The sequence below is a fragment of the Rana temporaria genome, chromosome 2 (assembly GCF_905171775.1).
Source record: "Rana temporaria chromosome 2, aRanTem1.1, whole genome shotgun sequence".
Taxonomy (NCBI): Eukaryota; Metazoa; Chordata; class Amphibia; order Anura; family Ranidae; genus Rana; species Rana temporaria.
This window is the reverse complement of record NC_053490.1, coordinates 202,257,512-202,283,578: the sequence shown is the minus strand read 5'-3', so window position 1 is coordinate 202,283,578 and position 26,067 is coordinate 202,257,512. Positions and strand designations below refer to the sequence as shown.

Here is a 26,067-nt window from a genome sequence, read left to right as displayed (position 1 = left end):
CCAAGATGGCCACCGACATGCAGAAAAAACAGCATGCGGGCTACAGGAAAATGGCCGCCGTACACATATTTAAAACACTAGAAACACACAGCAGACACTGTCCAGCATAACAGCACATAGCACAATAAAAAAAATAACAGCACCCCACAGCAGCACAGCCCCCCCCCCCGGCAGTAACTGAGCCCCCCCTCAGGTAGACCCCCCACCTCACAGCCGCCACCCAGAACGGGGAAGGAGGGAGAGAGGAAAGCAGGGCGTACCCTCAGTCGACCTCCCCAGGAATGCACCAGCCGAAAACACCCTGCCAAGGCAAGGGGATACTACTTACCCATCCTGCGACCACCAGCTGGAGGCATGTCAGACAGACCCAACGTCCGCAGGTAGATACGGCATGGCTGTCGGCCCGGCACACTGACACAGCCATAGAGACCGGTCATATGTGTGCCCTTGTAGCATATAGCTCACCGGCCGCCCCTGGAGCAACGTGGACGGCCTAGCTAAAGGCCGGCACACGCTAGATGGCCAAACATGGGGGGACTACAAGGATCAAGATCCAGCCTGTCACCCAGTCGGCAGTTGATAGTACATTCCACGATCCAAAAAATGCAGGAAAAAAATCTAATAAAAAAAAAAAAAAATCGCAAAAAATCTCCAGAGCACATGGTTTTCAGAAAAGGCCATGTCTTCTAACGCTAGTCTGAAAAAAAACTGGGGCTGGATGTTTCCAGAGAGTGGGAAGGAACCCGGGGGACACGCCCCCTGGGAGGTGCTGTACTGAGAGAAGTGTTTTGAACACTTAAAGTGCTGTTTTTTCTGCCTAGTCTCTCCTAAAAGGAAGGTATATAACCCCAAGGTCAATGCTGCTGTGTCTGTCCATGAACGGAAGAGAAATATATTATACTTTTGAATGTGGTATACTACTAAAAACAAGTATGGAAAAAATGCACACTATAAAAAGTGTAGACTAAAGATAAGGAGTTATTTTCAGCTACCTATCCTTTTGTTCTCCTCCTTAACTGGATAAATGCACCGCTTACCATGACCCTAATAGAGGCTGAGAGAGGATTTTTTTTCATTATCATCTGCTTTAAGTCCAAATGACCTTGTTCAATGTTAATTGTACAAGCCATGGCAACATACAGACTTCAATAAATGTCAGAAGCCACAATCATTTACCTTTAGAACTACGTGCTAATAAAATGAATACATTTAGCTGTTAGTATGACATAAGCACTGCAAAGCACATTATGCAATGGCAAAAAATTATGCACAATTGCTCAATTCCCCCACCAACAGTAAGTGTTGATGGGGAAACCCTCCCGCAGAACTGTTGTATTCTACAGGGAGCCTTTCCTGGTGACAGAATACAGTGGTCACTGCAACTACAAACCCAGGATCAACGTCAGTACAACCAGTCTGCCCACAGATGGATCGAAACTCAGCCGATCCATGCTGATCTGGCTAAGATTCGATCCGTCTATAGTCGTTTTAAGAGACTGTTGGGTAATCCTAATGAGCTTAGAAAAAGTAAGTAAAACTGCAAGACAATGCATTTAAACCATGGCAGCCCAATGGGATGTGCATTCCCAGTGACCCAATGCTGGAGACCACCACATAGAAGTCTATAGGAAGCCAATGAGCAGATGTGGCTAGCACACTGGCAAGCCGTTATAAGCAAAAAAACAGAGGCTTTGATGTAAGTATTGGCAGAGTTGAGGGTGGGTAGTTAAGGTGAATTGGAGAGCGCCAAAAGACCAGTACACTTTTACTTTAAATAGTTTACTTACCACTTGTTGAGAAATGTTCACATTGGACTGTCCAAATGTTTTTGGCAGGAGCTGCTTTCCAACAGATGAATGAACAGCCAGCAGCGACACTACACCTACAAGAGTAAATAATCAATAAGCTATTAGTTCAACTGGCAGAAAATCCCATACAAGCAAAGAGAAAATCTTAGAAGATACAAATGTTCAAGGGTGATCCATGTTCCCCATTTATAGCTGTATTTAAAAAAAAAAAAAAAAAAAAGCAGCTTGAGGGTACACAACTTTGATACTCTTTATAAATCCCACCGGGAAAAAAAAAAATGTAACTCCACTTCTACCTTTTGTTATTCTGAAGAATAAACAGTTTGTCTGCGTCCATGTGCACAGTGAATCTATATAGGAGTGGTTTTACAATTATCAAATCAGCTGATGCATCTGCAGAGTGCCAATGGGGAACATGACAGGACCAGCTTTTCTTAATGAAAGAGGAGATTCAGTATCTTGCTTCTGTCATAAATTGCTCCTTTCTGCCCATCAGCATTTTTTTTATACACCAAGCTGTGCACATGCAGCTCAGTGTACAGTCAAAGCACAGAATTCAACTACGTACCTGCGCTGGCAAAATATGGGAGTTTGAAACACCCTGTGTTCACAATGCTTCCATGAATCCAAGAGATCCCTGCCATTTCATTCCAACAGGCATTAGGGCTCTTTCACATGGCCATTTTGTTCATCCCTTATTGGATGGAAAATACAGTAAATCACTCCTATGGTTTTGCGGATGTAAATGGGAGATCATCCATTTAAATCTGTGTCCGTCCCTTTCTGTTTACATGAATCTGAATGGATGTTGACAGCTTACCGTATATACTCGAGTATAAGCCGAGGCACCTCATTTTAACACAGAAAACGTATTGACTCGAGTATAAGCCTAGGGTGTCCGTGCCTCACTGTGCCAATGAGTAGACTGACGTTTAACATGGGAGTCTATGGAAGTCTATGGAAGGGGTGCCCGGCTTTGAAAAAAACAGACAAACTTTGCACACTTGTAGAGGAAGAGTGGGGCTACATGCGTGCCAAGTCCAGGGGACCTATGGCCAGCCGTTACCGGGTCCCCAAAGTCCAGGAGATCAGGCGCAAAAAGGTGACTCGAGTATAAGCCGAGGGGGGCATTTTCAGCACAAAAAAACTTGGCTTACACTCGAGTATATAAAGGTACATCCATTTTTAAAGCATAACTAAACCCCCCTATTTTTATCAGCCAAGGAAGATCTTGGCCTCTGTCTGATCTTCAACTGCCATGGTGATCAGTCATTTGATGGTGTGACAGTTTGGTTGAGAGCACAAGCAAATATGAGTTCGCAATCTCGGCATACAGGTTTTTTTTCCCCCTAAAACTGTTAAATCGGCGGGTTTAGTGGCACTTTAACGTGGTTGTAAACCCTTACATCATGGGTGCTCAACCTGTGGCCCTCCAGCTGTTATAGAACTACAAGTCCCATGAGGCATTGCAAGGCTGACAGTTACATGATGGGACTTTTAGTTCTGCAACAGCTGGAGGGCCACAGGTTGAGCACCCATGCCTTACATATACCCAGTGAATTAACTGGCCGGAGGTGATACAAAGATGATATTTTTTTCTCTTGGCGTCAGGAGAACTTGTCAGAAGGGACTCATTCTAATAGCAGAAAAACAAAGCAGCTCACAGAAATGACACTTCGACACTTTTCACACTGAGGCCTGCAATAAATAAAAATTATCACTTTTATTGCCGTGAGAAGAAATGTAAACATCCCTTGTGACAGTAATAGGCAGTGACAGGTACTATCGTAAAAGACCTCAAATCCTTTCTTCGCACTTCAAAGCATAAAAAAAAAAAAAAATGACATTGCTTCCAGGTTATCAGACCTGAGACCCGATCAAAGCAGATTCCAGCTTCGTTCAGGACTCCCACCAGCCTGGTGGGAAGGCAGCGGGAGAGGAGGCGTGCCCTCCTGCTGCCTGGGATAATGGCTGAGCGGTTAGTTAGCGGCATTAGTTCTCCCGAGAAAGCCATCACGTGCACTGAGGGCCTGGACATTTAGCGGCGGACCGCAGGTTTCCAACCCCTGCATTATGGCTACCTTCTAATTCAGCAGCACCTATCATTCCTCATTTACAGCGCTACCAGGCATTCGGGCAGAAACTGAAAATGTTACACCTTTAGTTTTTCATAATGATTTATTCAATTCAACTGTGGACAAATTTAATCTGTTCAGGAGTACATCACCAATAATCCCAATTTCATTTATGCCTGTCCAATTGACTGAAAGTGATCACAGTTGAATTTAGAATGTATTGGTCGAGCAACGCACCAACACCTTTGCAGCCATTGAGCTACATGCTGGGTGTTTGGTGTGCTCCTGTACGTTTAAGAAGGGGTGGCTCCCCTTCAGGCCACCTGTCCTCATCTATCCATCAGAATGCATGTGCCTCCATTGTAGGGACACTCAGTTTAGTGTTCACCGTTGAAGAATTTAAAATGTTTTGTGGCCTTACCCTAAATACGGGAGGACATGTTATATTTAGGGGTGCAACGGATCGTCACCGATCCGTGATCCGAACGGGTCACCCCGTTCGGATCGGCACACCACGCGATCCGCAGAGCGCTCCGGGGGCTCGGCCGTAGGAAAGTCCCCAGCTTTGGCCTAGCTCCAGAGCGGCGGCCATCTTGCTCCACTCCACCCCTCAACACAGACAAGCCCGCCCCTCACCGCTATGGCGTACCTTCTCATATCCGCCCCCCTCAACACAGACAATCCCGCCACTCTCAGTTTCCTCCTGTGTACAGGCGGTGACGTCACATTTTCTCCCGCTCTATTCTCTCAGGCGGGTCGCTGTGGTGGACGGGTCGGTGTGTGAATCCGGTGACTGTCTCCCTTCTAGCTGACTTTTATCCGCGGTAATCATTTTGCGGCGTGTTGTGAGTCTTATTACCGACTGTGTGTTAGATTAAGACTTGGAGGATATAGCGCAATGTACCATGGAAAGCCCAGTCTTTACACCACAGAACCTTTCCCTGCCACCGGGGGAGGTGCACGGGGGGGGGGGGGGACGGACTACAGGTCGCATCAGGCATAGAATGTTTAGGTGTTCTGCATTCATTCCAGCTAGAGCCCAAACTTGAATCAGACTTTTTCCATAAATCTTTTTTTTTTTTGCCGATCCGAAAATGATCCGATTCGTGACTCCTGATCCGAGGATCGATCCGATCCGTGAGTTTTTTGATCCGTTGCACCCCTAGTTATATTAGAAGGAGATTCCTTAATTTTAACAAAATTTCCTGTGCCCTCCTGGATGTCACCCCGCACACAACCCAAGATTAGGCCGCTTACAAAATTTTCCCTTAAGTTTTCCCAAGATCAATACTTCCAGGAAACATTATCTGCATTAATGAATCCCTTAATCCATTTTACAGGCAGGCCAGTCAGCCATCAAACAGTATATCCCTGTCAGATACAGGGTGAAGGTATATAAACTTTGTGAGAGGGTCACAGGGCCATTTGTACTACTATAAATTATATGAAAAACCCCAGAGAAAAATGTAACAATACATTTAAGTGTTTGTTCACCAATGCCAGAAGTCTGCCAAGCAAAACAGGTGAGCTGGAAGCTCTGGTGCATGAGGAGAGCTATGATGTAATCGGTATTGCTGAAACTTGGCTTCAATCCTCACATGACTGGGCTATTAATATTCCTGGCTATGCTCTCTTTTGGAAAGACAGGGTAAAAAGGAAAGGTGGAGGGGTCTGTCTCTATGTGAGAAGTGACCTCAAAGCAAGCGTGAAAGAGAACCTGGTTGATGGAGAGTGTGATGAGGCTGAAGCATTATGGGTGGAACTGCATACAGATGTGCGTAGTTCAAAATTAATCATTGGAGTTTGTTATAAACCACCCAATGTTAATGAGGAGGTGGAGACTCAGCTCCTTGCACAGATGGAAAGGGCTGCAAGGTCTGGGACGGTGATAATAATGGGGGTTTTTCACTACCCAGAAATTGACTGGATTAATGGCACTTCTGGGACAGTTAAAGGACAAAAATTTAAAAACCTATTGCAGGACAATTTTATGGTGCAGTTTATTGAGGCTCCAACTAGGAATGATGCTCTGTTGGACCCGATAATCTCAAACCATGCAGAGCTTATTACTAATGTTCAGATAAAGGAACACCTGGGTAGCAGTGATCATAACATGATTTCATTTAATATTAACTATAAGCAAGAAATACATACAGGAAATATTAAAACACTAAATTTTAAGAGAGCAAATTTTCCAAGGATGAGGGCTGCTCTCCAGGACTTGGACTGGGAGGGACTATTGGCACAGCTGAACACAGAACAGAAATGGGAATTCTTCAAAAAGACTGTGGAACCTCACTGCAAAGTATGTTCCCACGGGCAATAAGTTTAAAAGGCTAAAAATAAAACCTATGTGGCTCACGGTCAAAGTTAAAAAAGCTATAAACAATTAGAAAGTAGCTTTTAAAAAATATAAAAATTAAGGAACACTAGTGTTGTTTAAATGTTACAAAGAATATAACAGGATATGCAAAAAGGAAATCAAGGATGCAAAAATTCAAAACGAACGACAGATTGCAAAAGATAGTAGGACAAACCCCAAAAAATTATTTAAATATATTAATAGTAAAAAGGTGAAGTCTGAGCATGTAGGCCCCTTACAAAATAATCTAGAGTGGGTGACTGGGGACAAAGAGAAGGCAAATTTATTAAATGTTTTCTTCAGCTCATTAAAGACAGGAATAGTACCACTGGATTGGCGCAGGGCCAATGTGGTGCCCATATTTAAAAAGGGAACAAAGTCTTTACCAAGTAACTATAGACCTGTTAGTTTAACTTCTATAGTTGGGAAGATACTGGAACGTTTATTAAAAGACCACATGGATGAGTTCTTGCTGGAAAAAAACTATTTAAGCAGCAGACAACATGGATTCATGAAAGACAGAAGTTGTCAGACAAACCTGATTTCCTTTTATGAAGAGGTAAGTAAAACCCTGGACAGAGGCGTGGCTGTGGACGTGATATATTTGGATTTTGCAAAAGCGCTCGATACAGTTCCGCACACACGGCTCATGTGTAAGGTAAGGTCTACAGGATTGGATATATCAGTTTGTAAATGGATAGAAAATTGGCTGAAAGACAGAATTCAGAGAGTCGTGGTTAATGATTCTTACTCTGAATGGTCCAAGGTTATCAGTGGTGTACCCCAAGGTTCAGTGCTGGGACCCTTACTTTTCAATATATTTATAAATGATATTGGGTCTGAGATCAAAAGTAACATTTCTGTCTTTGCAGATGACACCAAGCTATGCAGTGGAATTATGTCCTTGCAGGATGTCTCCAATTTACAAGCCGACCTCAATGCTCTGTCTAATTGGGCGACTAAGTGGCAGATGAGGTTTAATGTAGATAAATGTAAAGTTATGCACTTGGGGGCTAAGAATATGCATGCATCATACATACTAGGGGGAGTACAACTGGGGGGGATCTGTAGTGGAGAAGGATCTGGGGGTTTTAGTTGATCATAAGCTCAATAATGGCATGCAATGCCAAGCTGCCGTTTCCAAAGCGAGCAAAGTCCTTTCTTGTATTAAGAGAGGTATGGACTCCAGAGACAGAGATATAATTTTGCCCCTGTACAAATCATTAGTAAGACCTCATCTGGAATATGCAGTTCAGTTTTGGGCACCAGTTCTCAAAAAGGATATCGGAGAACTGGAGAAAGTGCAGAGAAGGGCAACCAAACTGATAAGAGGCATGGAGGAGCTCAGCTATGAGGAAAGATTAGAGGAACTGAATTTATTCACTCTTGAGAAGAGGAGAATAAGGGGGGATATGATCACCATGTACAAATATATAAGAGGTCCATATAGTGAACTTGGTGTTGAGTTATTCACTTTACGGTCAACACTGAGGACAAGGGGGCACTCTTTACGTCTAGAGGAAAAGAGATTTCACCTCCAAATACGGAAAGGTTTTTTCACAGTAAGAGCTGTGAAAATGTGGAACAGACTCCCTCCAGAGGTGGTTCTGGCCAGCTCAGTAGATTGCTTTAAGAAAGGCCTGGATTCTTTCCTAAATGTACAGAATATAACTGAGTACTAAGATTTGTAGGTAAAGTTGATCCAGGGTAAATCCGATTGCCTCTCGGGGGATCAGGAAGGAATTTTTTCCCCTGCTGTAGCAAATTGGATCATGCTCTGCTGGGGTTTTTTGCCTTCCTCTGGATCAACTGTGGGTATGGAGTTGGGTGTATAGGATTTTACTGTGTTTATTTTGTTTTTTTATTTTTTTGTGGTTGAACTGGATGGACTTGTGTCTTTTTTCAACCTGACTGTAACTATGTAACTATGTAACTATGTAGGACTAGCGAGTTTGCAAAATGAATGATAGCCAGCTGGAGCCCCCTGGGATGCCCAACTTATGTCACCCTTGTTCCATCAGTGATACCATCTGTGTGTAGACAACTTGTATACCACACATTTGCGGAAAACTGTAGCTTGAGGTAACGTCTGAGCAAAATTGCAGGGGATTCCTACAAAGACTGATCATGAATGATGAAGCTGAAAAGGGGAGAATCAGCAAGTTTGCACCATGATAAACTCTTGGCCTTTAAAATTGAAGGATAAGCGGGAAGTACATGTCCTTTTTTCCCCCTCATCTACCAAGACACCTCAGTGGAAATCTAAGGCAATCACAGCCTGGTACAAAAACCTCATCATACACAAATACAATTCATGGGATGTAAAGATTTAAAATGACCCAAATGATGACACTCTACCTAGCAAACAGGTCAATTCACTGGTATAAGAAAAAGCACCCATATCTCTATTCCAACTGAACATTTAATTCTACATCATCTACAGGGTCACAGGAAGACATGACACTGTCCCAAAATACCAAAAAGGTTGCAGTCATTATTTGCCACAAGGTTGCTTTCTCCAATACACAAAATTATATCAGGTGCATATTAGTTCAAACAAAAAGGCCTTACACATGTGGTAATCCAATACCTGAGAGAAGAAGAAAAATGTGTTTTGTGGCATAATTCAAGGTATGTCAAATACGAAAGATCTTAATTGCCAACATTGTGTAAGAAAATACATTTTCATTCTACTTCCATATTTTACAAACAGTTTATTTATTGTTTTCATATTGTGGGCATTTCCATTGTTCTGGTGCTCCAGGGCCTCCAACAATGTGATAGATAGGTCAGGAAATAACACATTTGTACTCCTAGAATGCCTTGGGCCCTCGAAAGTCCAGCGTGATAGATATAAAAAAAAAAAAATCCTCGGTTTAGGCCGATACGTATTCTACATTTTTTTTTTTTTAAGCAAAAATATTGCAATAAGAATTTTATTGATTGGTTTGCGCAAAAGTTATAGCGTCTACAAAATAGGGGATAGTTTTATGGCATTTTTATTATTTTTTTACTACTAAATGGCGGCAATCATCGATTTTTATCTTGACTGCGACATTATGGCAGACACATCGGACACTTTTGACACCCTTTTGGGACCATTGTCATTGATACAGCGATCAGTGCTATAAAAATTATTACTGTAAAAATTGCAGTGAAGGGGTTAACCAGCCGCTGAAAGAGTTAAGAGTGTCCTAGAGATGTGTTCCAACTGAGGAAGGGGGGGCGTGGCTACGTGTGACACCACTAATCACTGCTCCCGGTTACAGGGAGCTGCGACTCACGGTCGGACTCACCGAGCCCACAATGCCGCATCTTAAAGGGCATGTACCTGTATGCCCATTTGCCCAGCCGTGCCATTGTGCCAACGTATATCATCGTGCACTGGTCGGCAAGGGGTTAATATTACACACAGTGGATAGATTATATATATATATATATATATATATATATATATATATATATATATATATATATATATATATTTATTTATTTATATATAAAAAAAAAGTCACACACCCCTGTTAAAATGGCAGGTTCCTGTGATGTCAAAAATTAGAAAAAATAATTTCAGAACTTTTTCCCCCTTTAATGTGACCTATAAGTCTACAACTCAGTTGAACAAATTTTAGGTGGAGGCAAGTACAAATAATAAAAAAAAAATAATAATAAATGGTGCATAAGTGTGCACACCCTTAAAGCGGAGTTCCAGCCGAATTATGACTTAAGATAAAAAATTACCCTAGAATACTCATGCCTTGTGCAATGTAACAAAAAGGTATGCTGTAAAACTATAACAAAAACCTGGGGAATGCCCAGGGAAAAACCAAGCCTACTTACCGACCAGCTTGCAGAAAACCAATTAACCTGTCTACAGTATGTGTTAAAAACAGGGGTTCGGTCCGCACGCATTTGCAAACGCATGCGTGAGCCACAGAGCCGCAATATCTGTGGTCCTAACACTAAACAATGAGCGTCCCCACAGTGGAGGCACATGCATTTTAATGGATAGACAGGGGCAGGTGAACTGAAGGGAAGCCACCCCTCCTTTAAAGGTACAAGAGCACACCAAGCACCCAGCATGCTGTAAAACTATGCCCAGTTTTCCATTTGTGCAGCACAGTTTTGTTACTTTGTCAAGTTTCTGCACAGCATGGTCATCCCCAGTGAGCACCTGAAGTCAGTGTTCTTCCAGGATTCCGTGCATGCCGGCTACCCAGCATGCACCTGCCAATGTCACGCATGTGCAGCGTAGTGAAATCCTGGTCCAGCTTGACATGGCACAGCCATGTCAAGCCGACCAAGATTTTCCATGGATACCAATGGAAAATGTTACAGGAGCAGTGCCATGCCAAGCTGACCAAGATTTCCCAGGAGCCAATGCAAAAGTGGAATGTACAGCGGTGGCGCCTCTAAAAGGAGGAAGTGAAATTAGATATAGGCATAAGTCAGGCAAGTTAACAGGGAAAATAAATAAAAAAGGCCTATTTTAAGGATGCACATTAGTGCTGCATGCTGAGTGAAAAATGTGTGTGGAACTCCTTTTTAAATACTTGAAGCACCTTTTTACAGCACTGTCTTTTTGGGTATGAGTATCAGCATGGCACATGTTGTCTAGGCAATATTTGCCCACACGTCTTGGCAAAAACACTCCAAATCTGTCCGATTGCGAGGGATACCTGTGCACAGCCCTCTTCAGATCACCCCACAGATTTTCAATCAGATTCAGGTCTGGGCTCTGGCTGGGCCATGCCAAAACTTTAATCTTCTGGTGGAGCCATCCCTTTGTTGATTTGGATGCATGTTTTGGGTCATCGTCATGTTGAAAGAAGACGTTCCTCTTCATGTTCAGCTTTCTAGCAGAAGCCTGAAAGTTTTGTGCCAATATTGACTGGTATTTGGAACGGTTCATAATTACACCTTGACTAAGGCCCCTGTCTGTTCCAGCTTTAGAAAAAACAACCCCAAAAGCATGATGCTGCCATCACCATGCTTCACTGTGGGTATGGTGTTTTAGAGATGGGAAGTATTTTGCACCAAACATATCTTTTGGAATTATGGTCAAAAAGTTCAACCTTGGTTTCAGACCATAACACATATTCCCACATGCTTTTGGGAGACTTCAATGTGTTTTTGCAGAATTTATCTAGGCTTGAATGTTTTTCATTGTAAGAAAAGTCTTCAGTTTTGCAACTCTACCCCATATAGCCCAGAAATATGAAGAATATGGGAGATGGTTAGCACATGTACCACACAGACAGCACTTGCCAGATATTCTTGCAGCTCCTTTAATGTTGCTGTAGGCCTCTTGGCAAACTCCCAGACCAATTTTCTTCTCATCTTTTCATTTTGGAGAGACATCCAGTTCTTGGTAATGTCACTGTAGTGCCATAATTTTTGTACCTTCTCCTGACTGATAAACTTTTTCAATAATAAAAAAAAAAAAATGATGAGTTAACAGAGCCATTGGGGCATACCCCGGCTAACTGGTGCACATAGCCATGTGCCTAACAAGATACAACCAACACCACCCAGGCTACAGTTGACAGCATAACCATATGAAATAATGCTTTTTGGGGGACCTTCTTATCCTTCTAGCCATCAGAACTGCACACTAAGAGTAATGAGGTTACGTACCACTCACATATCCCAGCTCCATGTAAAGCCAAGTATATCTGCAGGAAGTTTAACTAGGATTGGTCTACTAAGGTCTGATAGTCTACCGTAGAATCTGAGTCTATCAACAAAAGCCAAACTTTTTCATATTTTTTGGGGCCGCGGCAGGATAAGCATGTTGTGTTATAAAGGGGTATCACAGCATTGACCAACTGCTTCCAAAATGACAAGGTATGGGGACCAGCTGACCTCCATTTGAGAACCATTGTCTTTTTTGCATAAAATAGGATACTTATTTAAAGTGCGTGTTGCTTTAGGGAACGCCAGTGGTTCTACTATCCCAAGGAGACAAAACACTAGCCGTCAGAGGGATAGGAATAGTGGTTAACCCGTGGATGAAGTGTCACCTCTCGCCAACAATCCTGAATCTGTGTGCAATCCCAAAAAATGTGTGAATCCTGCAGGAGTACCAGAGCATCTCCAGCCGCAAGCTGAGGAGGCAGAGTATACTAGATTCAGGCGATGTGGCGTAAAATAAATCCCATGTAAGATATTGAATTAGTTTGTCTCTAGCTGCAATGTTGGGTCTGATCACTACATTATGGGAGCTCACCCAACAGCCTTTAAAGAGCATTACGGAGGGCCTCAAAGGATCCCATATGTGCTCCCTCTAGAATGACTGATGCATTAGTGTCACGCGAGACCAAGAGTGGGCATGAGTGAGCATAGCTGCGAGATAGTATGTGCGAAAGTCTAGGCACGCTAGGTCTCCGTGTCCAGGGCCTACGTAGAACCTTCCAACTGAACCTGGCCGGGTGCGATTGCCAGAGAAAGAAGGCTATTATGGAGTCCAATTGTTGAAATAGAGTCCTTGGTATCCAACCCGAGGGGATCCGCTCGGGTCAGTTCAGCTCAGGCGGGGGGGGGGGGGGGGGGCGGATACACTCTGCTGACACAAGCCGGTGTGTTGTCACATTCGCCCCCCAGTCATCTTATACAGAGGGCTCCGCGTTGCACGCCGGGAACTGTAGTTTCCGGTTCAGCCCTGGGTCAGGACGGGCCGCTCGACTCAGGCGGGGGGGGGGGGGATATCCGCTCTGCTGACACAAGCCTCCTCCCCCAGTCATCTTATACAAAGGGCTCCGCGCTGCACGCCGGGAACTGTAGTTTCCAGTGGAGCCCTGCAGATTCTCTCCTCACCAACATTGTAAGAGTATAGTAGAACAGGTCGATGCTGCTGGAGTTGCATATCTCAGGGGGGTGAACAATAGCAATAATTGCAGGTTTCCCAGCCTGAATTATCAACTATACTCCCACAGTGTGACCAAGTGACCGACTGGCAGGATCATGGACATGAAATTTCCATCTTATATTGCCAAAAGTGGGCAGATTGAGCCACTATCATCTCGTGTCTATGGGCACCCTAAACCAGATCTCAAAATTTCCAGTCGCCTGTTCGCATTTGGCGAGTGGAAATGAGCTGAGGGTGCATGTTCCCGTTTGGGTGGGGGGCTGGCTTCCCCCAGTCAACTATACGGAGGGCCCTGTGTGCTGCACTGCAAGCCGGATAGTGTTTTTTCTAGTTCAGCCCCGTAGATTCTCTTCTTACCGACATGGTGGACAGGAGGCGGCAGAGGAGACACGTGTCCTAGGACAGCAAGGAGGAGGAAGAAGAGTCTGGCATCGAAAGCACGGACTCTGGGAAACAGCCAGGCCTACCAGAGAAGAGAACTGAGGTCGGTGAGAACATCCGAGACAAGTCTGAGTATGCAAGTATGCACAGGCCGAAAGTGTATGGGGATGGTGGGTGCATAAGCTTTTGCCGCATTCAGTTTTGGGTGTTTTATATTTATTATTACTACTAATTTTACAGTGTATGCACATGTTTTGCATGCAGACAAACACATAGCTTGCAGTGTTTGGGATGCCATTAATAAATGGCAACGCAAACGTGATACGGTTTTAGCTCATTTTATAACTGCATGCAAAAATACACAACATTGCGTGCGGTTCCAAAATGCGCAGATGTGAGTGGAGACTTAGGGATGGGATCGTTGTGAACCCAGAAAGAAGGTGTCACTGCCACCCAGGCACCTAGCATAGTGCACCTCTCAACCCTGCAGTCTATCAATTTGCTTAAAGCGGAGTTCCACCCTATTTTTCAACTTATCAGCATTAGTTTTAACACTGCCCCTTTAAATACATTTGGGATGTCTTTTTTTTTCTTTTAAAAACTCACGTTTTTATCCCTGAGTGTCTTATTCCCCCGCCGCGGCGGAATGCCCCCCCCCCCCGCCGCATCCAGCGCTGCTATGCCTCTTGGGATATGTGTGTCATCAATCCCAGGAAGCTGGCCTCAACATCGCAGCCGTGGATGAACATCTCGGGGGGCGGGAGGGAGGGCAGTGCCGCCCATAGAGGTGGTGTCCTTCCTCTTCTCCCTCTCTAACTCCTCCCCTGTCCTAGCACCGCCCCCGTCCGTCCGTCACCCCCCCACCCATCCCCCCCCCCCACCGCCGTCTGTCTCCAGTGCACGGAGATACAGATCATCAGACAGACAGAGCGGATCTCACTCTGTCTGATAGATCTGTATGTGAGAGCACCGAATGTAGTACAGCCCCGCCTCCCTGTACATTGCAACATCGCGCTCTGCACTGTGTGTTACAATTCTAGTGCAGGGAGGCGGGGCTGTACTACGATCAGTGTACTCACATACAGATCCGCTCTGTATGCCTGACCAATGTCACCGCACTGATGGGCACCAATGTCACCGCACTGATGGGCACCAATGTCACCGCACTGATGGGCACCAATGTCACCGCACTGATGGGCACCAATGTCACCGCACTGATGGGCACCAATGTCACCGCACTGATGGGCACCAATGTCACCGCACTGATGGGCACCAATGTCACCGCACTGATGGGCACCAATGTCACCGCACTGATGGGCACCAATGTCACCGCACTGATGGGCACCAATGTCACCGCACTGATGGGCACCAATGTCACCGCACTAATGTCACCGCACTGATGGGCACCAATGTCACCGCACTGATGGGCACTAATGTCACCGCACTGAAGGGCACTAATGTCACCGCACTGATGGGCACTAATGTCACCGCACTGATGGGCACTAATAATGTTGTCACCGCACTGATATCTGTGCCACTGCACAGATAATGAACTGGTGTCACCGCACTAATGGGCACTGATAATGCACTGGTGGGCACTGACATTTGGGTCTGGTTGTGGTTCTGGGGCCGATGCGGGGTGCTGTGCCGGAGACGATGCGGTGGGCAATGTTATGGTGGCAATGTGCTGTGGGAAGAAGGAAGCAGGAGGAACTCAGCACAGCACAGGGATGGTGGGAACCCCTCATAATGGGCACAGCAGGTGTACAGACCCGGGAACTCAGTGCAGGGATGGTGGGAACCCCTCATAATGGGCACAGCTGGTGTACAGACCTGGGAACTCAGTGCAGGGATGGTGGGAACCTCTCATAATGGGCACAGCTGGTGTACAGACCTGGGAACTCAGTGCAGGGATGGTGGGAACCTCTCATAATGGGCACAGCTGGTGTACAGACCCGGGAACTCAGCACAGGGATGGTGGGAACCCCTCATAATGGGCACAGCTGGTGTACAGACCCGGGAACTCAGTGCAGGGATGGTGGGAACCCCTCATAATGGGCACAGCTGGTGTACAGACCCAGGAACTCAGCACAGGGATGGTGGGAACCCCTCATAATGGGCACAGCGGGTGTACAGACCCGGGAACTCAGTGCAGGGATGGTGGGAATCCCTCATGAAGGGTTCCCACCATCCCTGTTCTGTGCTGACTTCCTGTGGCTGTACTCCTGCTGTGCCCATTATGAGGGGTTCCCACCATCCCTGTACTGACTTCCTGTAGCTGTACTCCTGCTGTGCCCATTATGAGCGTACGAATCCGAATTGAGTTTCGGGCACAAAATACGAAATAACGGCTAATAATGCGAAACGGAACTAAACAAAATGAATTTATTGACAGTGCACATGTCTGGTATATGTATACACACCACATATATAACAAGAGATATATATCATCTTATTATGTAGATATATCTGCACAGGAACAAATTTTTTATTATATTTACTGGTTCCTGGAAGGAGGAGGGGAGGAGGGGAGGTTTGCATAGATAAGGGGCGGCAACTTCCTCTGACACTCCCGTTGCTATTGAAACCTGACCTGAAACCTATTACACTGCTTGTACAGCACTGAGCATGTGCGAGGCTGAAATCCAGGAAGTCATACAGTCTGGCTTCATGATGCCCACACTTAAGATGGCCCCAGTCAATTTCTGTTTTAGAAAGTGTCTAAATGCTGTAACAACCCAACAGAATGGACCTTAGTTTACAGACTAACTGTAGTAGAATACATTAAGCTTGTGTATTACAGGGGTTTTCATATTTAAAAAGTTTTTATTTTTAAAATTGTGGCCGGAACTCCGCTTTAACAAGGCTGAAGGTTGAATGAAGGATGGATGGCCGCACTCCAAAAACCGTACAGGTTGTCTTTTATTAAATGAACAGCAAAAGCATTACCAGATCACAGCAACAGAAACAGGGGACAGCCGACGTTTCGCACAAAATCAGTGCTTATTCATGGCCATGAATCTGGTAATGCTTTTGCTGTTCATTTAATAAAAGACAACCTGTACGGTTTTTGGAGTGCGGCCATCCATCCTTCATTCAACCTTCATGCTTGCCTAGTGCACCGCCAGCACCCTTGGAATCCTGTACCAGTGTATGACCATATAGTAGACCCACCTGGAGCGGTGACTTTCTTCTATTCGCTCTGGATTTTGCTTAACAAGGCAGTTACAATGTGTACAGTGCCTAGTAATCAAACGTATTTTATTTATCACAGTCAGAGCAATGAAATATGCTTTAAAGTTGTTAAAGTTAATATTTATTTTTGTAACTTAATTCTGCATAAAATATTTAGCAGTGTCATTTCATGAGATAATTTAGGAGGGCGTGTTTAGGGGCGGAATTGGGGGCAGGGCAGGGTAGGTTTGGGTGGGGCAACTGGTGGCGAGTAACTCTTAAGGCCTGGCTAGTAGCTCAGGACCTTGACATTTTGAGCCCTGCCGTAGGTTATATAGCAAAAAGTACTTTCATTTTAAGATGAATTTTCCCTATGAGTGAAAGTGGGAGATTCGACCAAGCTTTCAACTTTGTTTACACAATTGAAAAAGGGGATAAATTTCGTTTACTAAAATCATTGGAGGAAATATTGACTCCCAGGTATCCGATGGTGTGTGCCCATTGCAAAGGTGAAGCAGGGTCAATTTTATGCCCCCGGATCTATGGGTAGTATAAGGTTTGCTCCAATTGGTCTTTAGGCCAGAGCGGCAAAACGGTCCAGAAACTGAAGCGCCGCAGAGAGCGAGGGGCCAGGGTCCCGCAAAAAGAGGATCAAGTCGTCAGCATATATCGTATTTATCGGCGTATAACACGCACAGGTGTATAACACGCACCCTAACTTTTTGAGGGAATTTTCAGGGGAAAAAAACTTTCCACAGCCCCCTGCGCATAACACGCAGGCACAGTTTACATTCTTTTTTCAGGGTAAAAAGGTGAGTGTTAAAACGCCAAATACAGTAGTTTGGCGACAATTGAACCAACCCGAATCCCAGACACCTCGCTCGACCTCCACAGGGCCTTAGCCAAAGGCTCCATCACCAGGGCAAACAGCGTAGGGGAGAGGGCACCCCTGCCTCGTCCCTCTCTTAATTAGAAAGAGGGGCAAGAGTTTGTCATTCAATTTAATATACACCATTGGTGCCCTATAAAGAAAACCATTCCATTTCCGAAATATAGGACCAAAGCTACCTAAAACCTGCATCACATATGGCCATCTAACGGTGTCGAAAGGCTTCTCGATGTCGAGGGCTACCAAGACTCGAGAGGCAGTTTCGTCTGTTGGGATCTGAAGATGTGAAAAGACACGCCTTATGTTAATGTCTGGAGATTTGCCAGGCATAAAGCCGGTCTGATTTATGTTAACAAGGGACAGCAATACTTTCATAATTCTGTTGGCTAGTACTCTTCCGAGTATCTTAAAGCAGAGTTCAAGCCTTTTTTATGTTAATTAAAAGTCAGCAGCTACAAAAAGTGTAGCTGCTGGCTTTTAATAAAGCAGACACTTACCTGCTCCACTGTCCAGCAACGCGGCCGCCCGGAGCGTCGCTCTTCTCCTGAGCCTTGCCTGCCTCCTAAACCACATCAAGGGAAGTCAACCCTTTGTTTAGTGTCCAATATTCCGAGAGCCTGGGACCCACCATCTCTTGGATTTGAGGCTAGTCTATCCAATGCTGTGCCAACCTCCAATATCCTGGCTCCGGGAAGGTGCAAAGCGTCATGCAGAGCTCCAGTGGGGAGTGGTCTGAAAGACCTGTCGGGAGATAGGTGACCGCCCCCACACGAGACAGTAGAAGCAGTCCCAAACATCAAATCTATGTGGGAACCCGGTCTATGTGTAGCTGAAACATGAGAATAAGTCCTGTCCTTCAGATGCTTCCACCTCCAAATCTCTTGAAGACCAAGAGTGTCTGCCCACACAGCCAAGTCTGGATGTGCAGATCTAAGAGGATTGGGAGGTGTCCATAGTAGAATCTAATCTATCCAATTATAATTTGATGGACCTGTAGGGATGCTAGATTTGTGAGGAGAGAGAACAGAATGGAGGAATCAAACGGAAGAGGGATATACACATTAACCAATGCTCAACGTTGGGCATACAATTCAAGAACCAGAATAATGTATCTACCCCAGGGTCAATACTAACCTGTTCCACCTAGCAAGGAAACGACTTATCCAGCAGAATGGTCAACACCCCTCGCATAGGAGTAGTATGTGAAATGAAAACCTTGTCGAACCCATTCCCTCTTAAGGATTAGAATTTTGCTACCCATTAAATGGGTTTCTTGCAAAAACAAAAAAAAGCTAACAAAAATAGTGAATATAAGGAGCAGAGCAGGCCTATACCGAGTATCATGCTCGAGAGCCATTACCAGATGCAGTCCAGCTGTTAAATCTGTAGCCTGTAGAAGAGAAAAGCGTCCAGCAAAATAAATAAATAAAAAAGAAAACCTGAGCAAGTGTGACCAACTAATAAGTATATGTAACACCCCACTGCTTGACATAACCCCAACTGTCACCAAGGCAGTTTTAACCCAAAACTCGATAATAGAAATCGCCTATGTGAGGCTCAAATTTTTAGGGAAGACCCCAGGCGGTGTCCGGCCTGCAAAAGCAGGCGAGGGGACGTGTATTCCATCACATCCGGTGGGAGACCGGATAGTCCAGAGATGCCTGACGTGGGCACAGTTTTTAAAAGAGGTGGTGTGTTGATTTGTCTTGCTATAACTCCAATTAGCCAAGGTCAAATAAGATCAGGAGTGAGCTGCTCTATTCACCAGCCATGAAAGGGATTTGTTGTAAAACTACAGAAATAACAAGTCAGAAAATGGATGGCCAGCCTACATGTTTCAGGGGGCTTGTATAGAGGACATCCGAGTAGTGCAGCTAGGTGGTCACTAGGAGGAAGGGGGATGTCAGACAGCTGGTTGATTGAGTGCCCCCCCCCCCCCTTGTATGCCACCATTACCGGACAACTGTACTGCTCCACACGTTGCAATAGGCTGAATTGATCAAGCAGCCTTGAAACACGAACTAAAGAACCTTGGAACAAAAACAGCCAGGATTGCAAGATGAAAATTAGGCACAAAGATTACAACAGAGATAGTAGCCAGGCATCTGCCTCATCAGCAGATTCGAAAAACTTCACAGAACCACCAGGTTGAACACGCAGGCGACTTGGGTGCATAAGAAAGGGTGGGATGCTTGCGGGCTGAGGAGAGCAATCTCGATCTCTGAAATTGAGAAACCTCACTAGGAAGGGCCCTTTCCACCAAGTAGGTTGGGGGTACCTCGGTCAGGTTAAGAAGGTTCTTAAAGAAGGCCTCCCTCAAACTCAGCTGGACGGTCCCCCTCTGGAAGGTACAGGACTCTGACATTCTTCCAAAGTCGGTTTTCCGCATCATCAGATTTTGCCAGCAAGGTTAGAACGGTGTGCTGCAATATGTGAAGGGCAGCATCATGTCAGGCAGTGACATCTGTGGTGTCTCAGAGTCTAACCCCGATTTTATCCAAATCTGCCCCGATGAGGTTACATTGCTTAGCCAGGTTGTCAATGCAGACCAGTAAGGGAGTCCTACTCTGTTCTATGGCCACAAGGATAACAGTAGTGTAATTTGCTTGTGGTTGGGTCTGCGGAGGTGGAGAGGTCGTCAGATTTGCTGCCAGCTTCATGTCTGTTAACAGCACTCCAAGTTGAGCAAAGATGGTGCTGGGACACTGGGCAGGCTAAGCGTGCACCTTTTTGGTCGCTGATCTGCTCTTTGAGGGCATGAGCAGGTGACCTGGGGCGTTTCAGGCTGAATTGCAGGAGGTTGGAGATGTCTCTTTAAGAGCCCTTTGTGTACAGTGAGGGAGACCCTCAGGCAGGGCCATGCTGAGCTTTCCCAATGAAGCTTGGATGTTCCCGCAGATCACAGTACCGGAGCAGCAAGGATGCGAGAGGCTCCGTAGGCCTCAAAATGGAGGCGGCCGCGGAAGCGTGGAGCCGGCCGTGGCCTAGATAATGCCCCAATTGGCTGGCCGGGCACAGGAAAAATGTTAAGATAGGCTCACCAGGGAGCACTGAAGGATGGCGAAGGATTGCTGCAGGATAAGCAGAGCTCTTCCAGGACACATCGGACACCTGTGACCACGGACCATATTCCCCCGATATGCCCTTTTCCCTCATTCCAATTGTGAGTAACCACTTGGCTGTGTAATTTGTCTATTTTTATTAAAAGCCCTTTAATACTGCACTTAGATTGGCGCATCCTGTTCTTTTCTTTGTGTACTATTTCCAGAGCGTGCTTTTGATTCTTTGGGATTGCTGCCGCTAAGAGCCTATGGACTTTATTCATGAACTCATTTGAAATAAGGACTATTATTATCACCTATTTATTATTTATCATTATATCACTTCCTTATTAAGATTTATCCCCTTTATATTCATGGGCCACTATTGTCTGCAGTCTGCCTTATCTTGCGCCATCTGACAATTTTTTCCATGTACTCTTCTCTAGCATGTCCGCCTCGGCTTACATCCGGACATGCCCCGCGACAGATATCTTAACCACTAGACAACCAGCCGATGCAGTTATACTGCGGCAGGTTTGCGCACCTGGGCAAATCTGCCATAGGTTTACGTTGGCCGCTTTAAGACCACTAGAGGGCACGAGGCCCGCGATGTTCGCCAGACACCCGCGATCGCTCCTGAGAGATACAGAACAGAGATCAGTCAATGAAAACAGACAGATCTCCGTTCTGTCAGGGGTAAGGAGACACATCTGCTCATACTTAGTATGAACAGCGATATGGCTCCTCCTTCAGGCAGTCCCATCCCCCTGACAGTTAGAATCACTCCATAGGACACACATTTAATCCCTTGATTGCCCCCTAGTGTTAACCCCTTTACTGTATAAATGTCACTGGCAGGAATCAGTGGCTATTTTTAGCACTGATCGCTGTATGTCAGCGGTCCCCAAAATAAACAAAAAACACTTGACAAAAAGATTCTGTCTGTCACAGTCCCGAAAAAAAAAAAAAAAAAAAGTAGATCGCCACCATTACTAGTAGAAAAAAATGCCATAAATATATGCCCCTATTTTGTAGACGCTATAAAATTTGCGCAAACCAATCAATATGCGCTTATTGCGATTTTTTTACCAAAATTATGTAGAATACATATCGGTCTAAACTGAGGAAGAAATTAGTTTTTTTTACATATTTGGGGGAATATTATAGCAAAAAAATATTGCTTTTTTTTCTCCAAAATTGTCGCTTTGTTGACAGCGCAAAGAATAAAAATCGCAAAGGTGATCAAATACCACCAAAAGAAAGCTATTTGTGGGGGGGGGGGGGGGAAGGATGCCAATTTTGTTTGGGTACGTCGCACGACCGCGCAATTATAAGTTACAGCGACCTAGTGGAGTATGGCAAAAAAAAATGGTCTGGTCATTAAGGGGGTAAATCCTTCCAGGGCTGAAGTGGTTGACAATGAGATCCCTGTGACGCTTTGGAAGCTCTCTGCAGACGATATCATTTGCTGTACGATGCGACTAAAAAATGTCAGGAAAGACCTACTAGAACAGCTGAATTTTATTTGGGGTGAATCAGAGGCACTTTAAATGAAGGCAGGTGTGTACTGAATCCTATAAAACAAAGTATCACATATATATATAGAACCGTGGTTCAAATGATAAAACAGCGCTTAAAGTGTTTTGGTGAATAGCCCCAGACAGGAGCTTAAACAGAGAAAAGGGGGTGGTGTGCTAGGTGATCAAAAAACAAGGTGTTAGTGCACCATACACCCCATTAAAGATTCACCAAAAAGATGTGGATAACTCCCCCCCACTGGGGTGCGGGCTTACCACAACCTGGAAAAGGAGATGCGTAGTAATGCTTTTGCTCTCAGACACACCATCCACAGCTCTCAAGGTCTGCAACGGTTATTCTCATTGGGGGTACATATAAGCAAAGAGACACACTAAGATAGTGTAGTATTGCTACAGAAATGACCCCCACAATGATTGGGAAAACAGTCCCCCTGTGTAAATGCCTGTACAGATAAAAGGTAAGGAATGAACATATAAACAAGCCTGAAATCCCTGCTGTCACCGCCGTCCTCTGAGCACCAGGGGCCGCACGAGTGCTTGTAACGCTGGTAAACAGTGGTCAGCTGTGGAACGCAGGAAGGCTTCCGTGTTGCGCCGTTGTAGCCACACCCTGTACTGAATCCTATTTAACATGAGTTAGGATGTGATTGCTTAATTCTGAACAGTTACAGTCCCAGTTATAAGAGGGTATATATGCACACTTATGCAACCACATTTATTTTTTTATTTTTACTTCAACCGCCTAAAAGATTTGCTTTTCAAATCGAGTTGTACGGTTTATAGGTCACATTAAAAAAGGTAGAAGGTGGTCTGAAATTTAGCTTTGTCTAATTTTTTTACAACACAGAAATCTGACATCTTGCCGAATACAGGTTAAGAACCAATTGTTGCAAAAGTTACCTTACGATTCCACGTTGGGCTTTTAGGGCCAGTTCACACCAGATGCTTTTTTTCTGTACAAAATCCATGCACAGTGTTTTCCATGTATTCCAACAGCTCTAGTTCACACCATACAGTCAGTTTCTGCGCTGGAAACTGACTGCATGGTGTGAACTAGAGCCATTGGAATACATGGAAAACACTGTGCATACATTTTTAGTGCAGAAAAAGCGCACTGTACTGCATCAAGTGTGAACTGACCTTAAAAGATTATGCAAGGCCAGACCAGCTCTGGGCAAATAGTTTATTGTCCTTGCAATAGAAGCATAGATTTAAAATTCCATGCCAGACAGACATCCACAACCTTCCGAGGGCCTCAGAGAGCTTGTGATTTTGGCACAACACCTTAACACAACTCGTTAGGAAATAGACCCTAGAAATCAGCTTAAAATAGTTAGGAAATAGACCCTAGAAATCAGCTTAAAATAGTTGTAACTCATGCTAGTTACATCATGTGTGAACTGATAAAGTCAAGCTGGAATGGACTGGAAGTTTTGATTTTTTAATTAAACTTGCCTATACAGCACTGTTCACTTGACCTGCAGGTATGAGGCTGATCACTCTGTACCACAGCTATGCATGGACCTGCTGTGGGCGTGTCTACTGTAAGGACAGTTACGTCAGTACTGGAAGTGACAGCCATCAAGCTTCTGCGTATCCATGGCAAAGTAACAAACAAGACCTGGGAACACACGTCACTTCCTCCTCTCCTCATCTGAGAGCAGGGATGGGCAGCTCAGCTCTGACTACGGAAGATATCTTTAGCGGGATGACGTAAACTGACACTAGTCGCATGGATAGCCGAACCATGCTACTGTGGTCAGTTTACTTGTAGGAGGAGCGCCGCAGGCAGGATAAACCAGATATAAAATACAGACGGGAGAGATCACATATTTAAAGAGACAGTGTAAAGTTTCTTTATTTTTACCTTTAAAAACACTTTAACCACTGCATGCCGATATGCATTGGCACAATGGCAGCAGTGGGCAAATGGGCGTACCTGTATGCCCCCTTTAATTTGCCTGCTGGCGGGCACCGCGTACTCCGTGAAAAATGCCCCGCAAACTCAATGTTTGCCGGCAGCCCGCGATCGCGACACGGAGAGGCAGAATAGGGAGATGTAAACGAGGCATTTCCCTTTCTGCCTAGTGACATAACAGGGATCTACTGCTTCTTGTCATCGGAAGCAGTGATCGCTGTCGTGTCAGTGGTAGCCCATTCCCTCCACAGTTAGAATCACCCCCTAGGACACAAATAACCCCTTGAACGCCCTAGTGTTAAACCCCTTCCCTGCCAGTGTCAATTAGTGCATTTTTTATAGCACTGACAGCTGTCCCAAAACAGTGTCAAAAGTGTCCGATGCATCTGCCATAATGTTGCAGTCGCGATGAAAAAAAAAAAAATCACAGATCGCCGCAATTACTAGTAAATAAAAATGCCATAAATCTATCTCCCATTTTGTAGACGCTATAACTTTTGCACAAACCAATCAATATATGCTTATTGCGATTTTTTTTACCAAAAATATGTAGAAAACATATCGGCCTAAACGGAGTAAAAAAAAAAAAAATAGGATTTTTGTACTCACCGTAAAATCAATTTCTGAGTTCATGAACGGACACAGCAGCCTTTGACCTTAGGGTTATATCCGCTTCCTTCCAGGAGAGTTAGGCAGAAATACAGCACTTAAAATGTTAACAAATTTTCTTCCGTGCAGCTCCTCCCAGGGGCCGTGGTTCCCTGGGTATAACCCACATCCTGCTCTAGCAGCCTCAGTTCGTAACAAGCAGTACAAACAAAGGAGGGGGTGGGTGCTGTGTCCATCCATGAACTCAGAAATAGATTTTACGGTGAGTACAAAAATCCTATTTGCTCTTCCGTTCATGGATGGACACAGCAGCCTTTGACCTTAGGGACGTCCCCAAGCAGTGTCAAAAAAAAATTTGAGGGGTGGGAAAACACAGCAAACCAAGCTTCACCCCAAACAAAACCGGAGTTAACCAACGGAGGAACTTCAACTATTAACTGCCGCCTGTAACACCTTGCGGCCAAAGGAGGCATCAGAACATGCACTCATATCCACCTTGTAAACTTTGAAAAAGTAGGGACCGACGACCAGGTCGCTGCCTTACACACCTGTAACAGAGGCTTGATGCCGGAAAGCCCAAGAGGCACCGATCGCCCTGGTCGAATGCGCAGTAACCCGAAAGGGAGGCGCCCGCCCCTTCAGGGCATAGGCCAGAAGCACAACCTGTCGGATCCACCTAGAAATGGTGGCCGACGATACTGCCAGCCCTTTCTTAGGACCAGCCACCGACACGAACAGCGAGTCCGACTTCCGGAACGGAGCCGATAAGTACACTCGTATGGCCCGAACCACATCCAGGGAATGTAAAGTGGCCTCTTTCGGGTTCTTCGGCTGAGGACATAAAGATGGCAACACAACGTCCTCAATGTGAAAAGCCTAAACAACCTTTGGTAGAAAAGACGGCTGAGGTCGCAGCACCACCTTATCCTCATGGATGATCAAGTAGGGATCCTTGCAGGACAAGGCCGCTAGTTCAGACACACGTCTGATCGAGGTAATTGCTACCAGAAAAAACAACTTTTGGGACAGAGTCAACGAGGGAATCTTTCGGATGTCCTCAAAGGGAGCATTCTGAAGCACTGAAAGGACTAAATTCAAGTCCCATGGGGGTAGTGGGTGGCACACCGGAGGGGCCACATGCCGGACCCCCTGAACAAACATACGCATCAAGGACTGCGCCGCCAAAGGTCGCTGAAAGTAAACAGCCAGAGCCGAAATCTGACTCTTAACCGTACTCAAGGCGAGAGCCTGATCCACTCCCCGCTGTAAAAACAGCAGAATCCGGGACACCACGTATGTACAGGGGTGCCACTTCATCTCTTCACACAGAGATGTAGGCCTTCCACGTACGATGGTAAATCCTCCGTGAAGTAGACTTCCGTGCATGCAGCATGGTAGAGACCA

The 26,067-nt window shown here is 45.2% G+C and overlaps 1 protein-coding gene across 2 annotated transcripts in view; it reads right to left on the bottom strand.

Annotated features, from left to right (window-relative positions):
* The window catches only part of TFDP1 (transcription factor Dp-1), a 155,306-nt gene that overhangs the window by 81,420 nt on the left and 47,819 nt on the right, over positions 1-26,067 (bottom strand). For both annotated transcript variants that reach the window (XM_040336262.1, XM_040336263.1), the window contains exon 4: positions 1,788-1,882. In XM_040336262.1, coding sequence (XP_040192196.1) covers positions 1,788-1,882 — 95 coding nt within the window. The remainder of the gene's footprint in view (positions 1-1,787; positions 1,883-26,067) is intronic.